The sequence below is a fragment of the Cyprinodon variegatus genome, unplaced genomic scaffold (genome assembly GCF_000732505.1).
Source record: "Cyprinodon variegatus isolate N-32 unplaced genomic scaffold, C_variegatus-1.0 Scaffold1294, whole genome shotgun sequence".
Classification (NCBI taxonomy): domain Eukaryota; kingdom Metazoa; phylum Chordata; class Actinopteri; order Cyprinodontiformes; family Cyprinodontidae; genus Cyprinodon; species Cyprinodon variegatus.
The window spans coordinates 54212-55518 of NW_015151747.1; the positions used below are offsets into that span (position 1 = coordinate 54212).

At 39.3% G+C, this 1307-nt stretch overlaps 1 protein-coding gene across 1 annotated transcript in view; it reads right to left on the bottom strand.

Moving 5' to 3' along the window:
* Positions 1-1307, bottom strand: part of LOC107102666 (NMDA receptor synaptonuclear signaling and neuronal migration factor-like) — a 56572-nt gene that overhangs the window by 15638 nt on the left and 39627 nt on the right. The window contains exon 13 of the mRNA XM_015402054.1: positions 67-169. Coding sequence (XP_015257540.1) covers positions 67-169 — 103 coding nt within the window. The remainder of the gene's footprint in view (positions 1-66; positions 170-1307) is intronic.

Genomic DNA, 1307 nt, shown 5'->3' on the forward strand with positions numbered 1-1307 from the left:
ACTCATATTTAGCTGTCCGATAAAGCAAAGCGTCTGCAATGAATGGCGGTCCTGGAAGCTTCAAACCTTTTCTCCATTAGCACTTCCCAGCACATAGCAGCCCATTACGTGGATCAGGTTAGGCTCCGGGTTCAGTTTGCTCATCAGCCTGCTGAGACGCCGCCAGAACCTGAAAACACGACACAAAGACAAGGTAAAAAAACAGTCAGTAAGAACCGTCAAAGGCTGAAACACAGAGAAGCATCCATCTTCCCAACAACCCCAATCAGCTTCCTTACAACATATTCTAAGTTATTCCGTCACACAGAGCTCTGATAAAGAACTTTACACTCTATATTGACTAAACTTTAAAAGCTTAGGAATTTTTCAAGCAACTAAAGATTCATCAATAGTCTCTATAAATTCAAATTAACGGATAAACCAGATGAATAGTTAAAGACAGCTGGAAAGAGACGGGAACAACATGAAGGCTAAATATAAGGATAATAACGCTTTATTTACACAATTAAAATAGAATAAGTTATTAATGTAAAGCAAGTGTCGGCTAAAAACCGTGAAATGAGGAGCTTGTTATATTGTAATTGTTCTTTATCTGACACAGAACATCAGATGTTGTTAAAACCCCACAGCTGAATAAAATCCTCCATGTTCTGAATGGAAGGTAAACTCCAGCCTTATTGTGGCTTTAACCTCCACAGAGCCACAGCATCAAGGTGAGCTCCGTCCTGCAGTCTGTCTCTGCAGGACAGGTTAACGGCCATCTTTGCTTCATCATTAAAACATTTAAAAGTCGGCCTTTGGCTAATTTCTTCTATTCTGGCAAACTTCTATAAATAGAGCATTTATAAAAACCATCCCAAAAAGACTAAAAACACTAATTAAAAGCCTAAAAATGGTCTTTAGTCTTATTCGTTCCATAAAAACACGTTTTCAGACGGGCCTCAGAAAGGTGTTTAAAAAACCTTGATAAATAACCAATAAAAACCAGTTTATGGCGATGACGCCGTGTAAAATCCTCCACTGTAGATCACCAGTTGGTTTTTTAATTGGAGGCATGTATAAGAATGAGAAGTTTTTCCGTCCAGATGCAGACCGGCCGGCTCTGAATGTGTGTTTGGTTTATTCATTTAGTGCTAAAAGGCTTTCTGCTCCATATTGGATCAAACCATTCTCTGAGGGTCCTGCTGGAGAGCAGAGGTCCGCTTTGCTCAGTGAAACAAGGATCCAGCCATCTTTCTGGCTGTTTTTCTTCAATGTTCTCCCCATTTCAATAAAAAAAAAAAAAAAAAAACACGGTCTAGATCTGA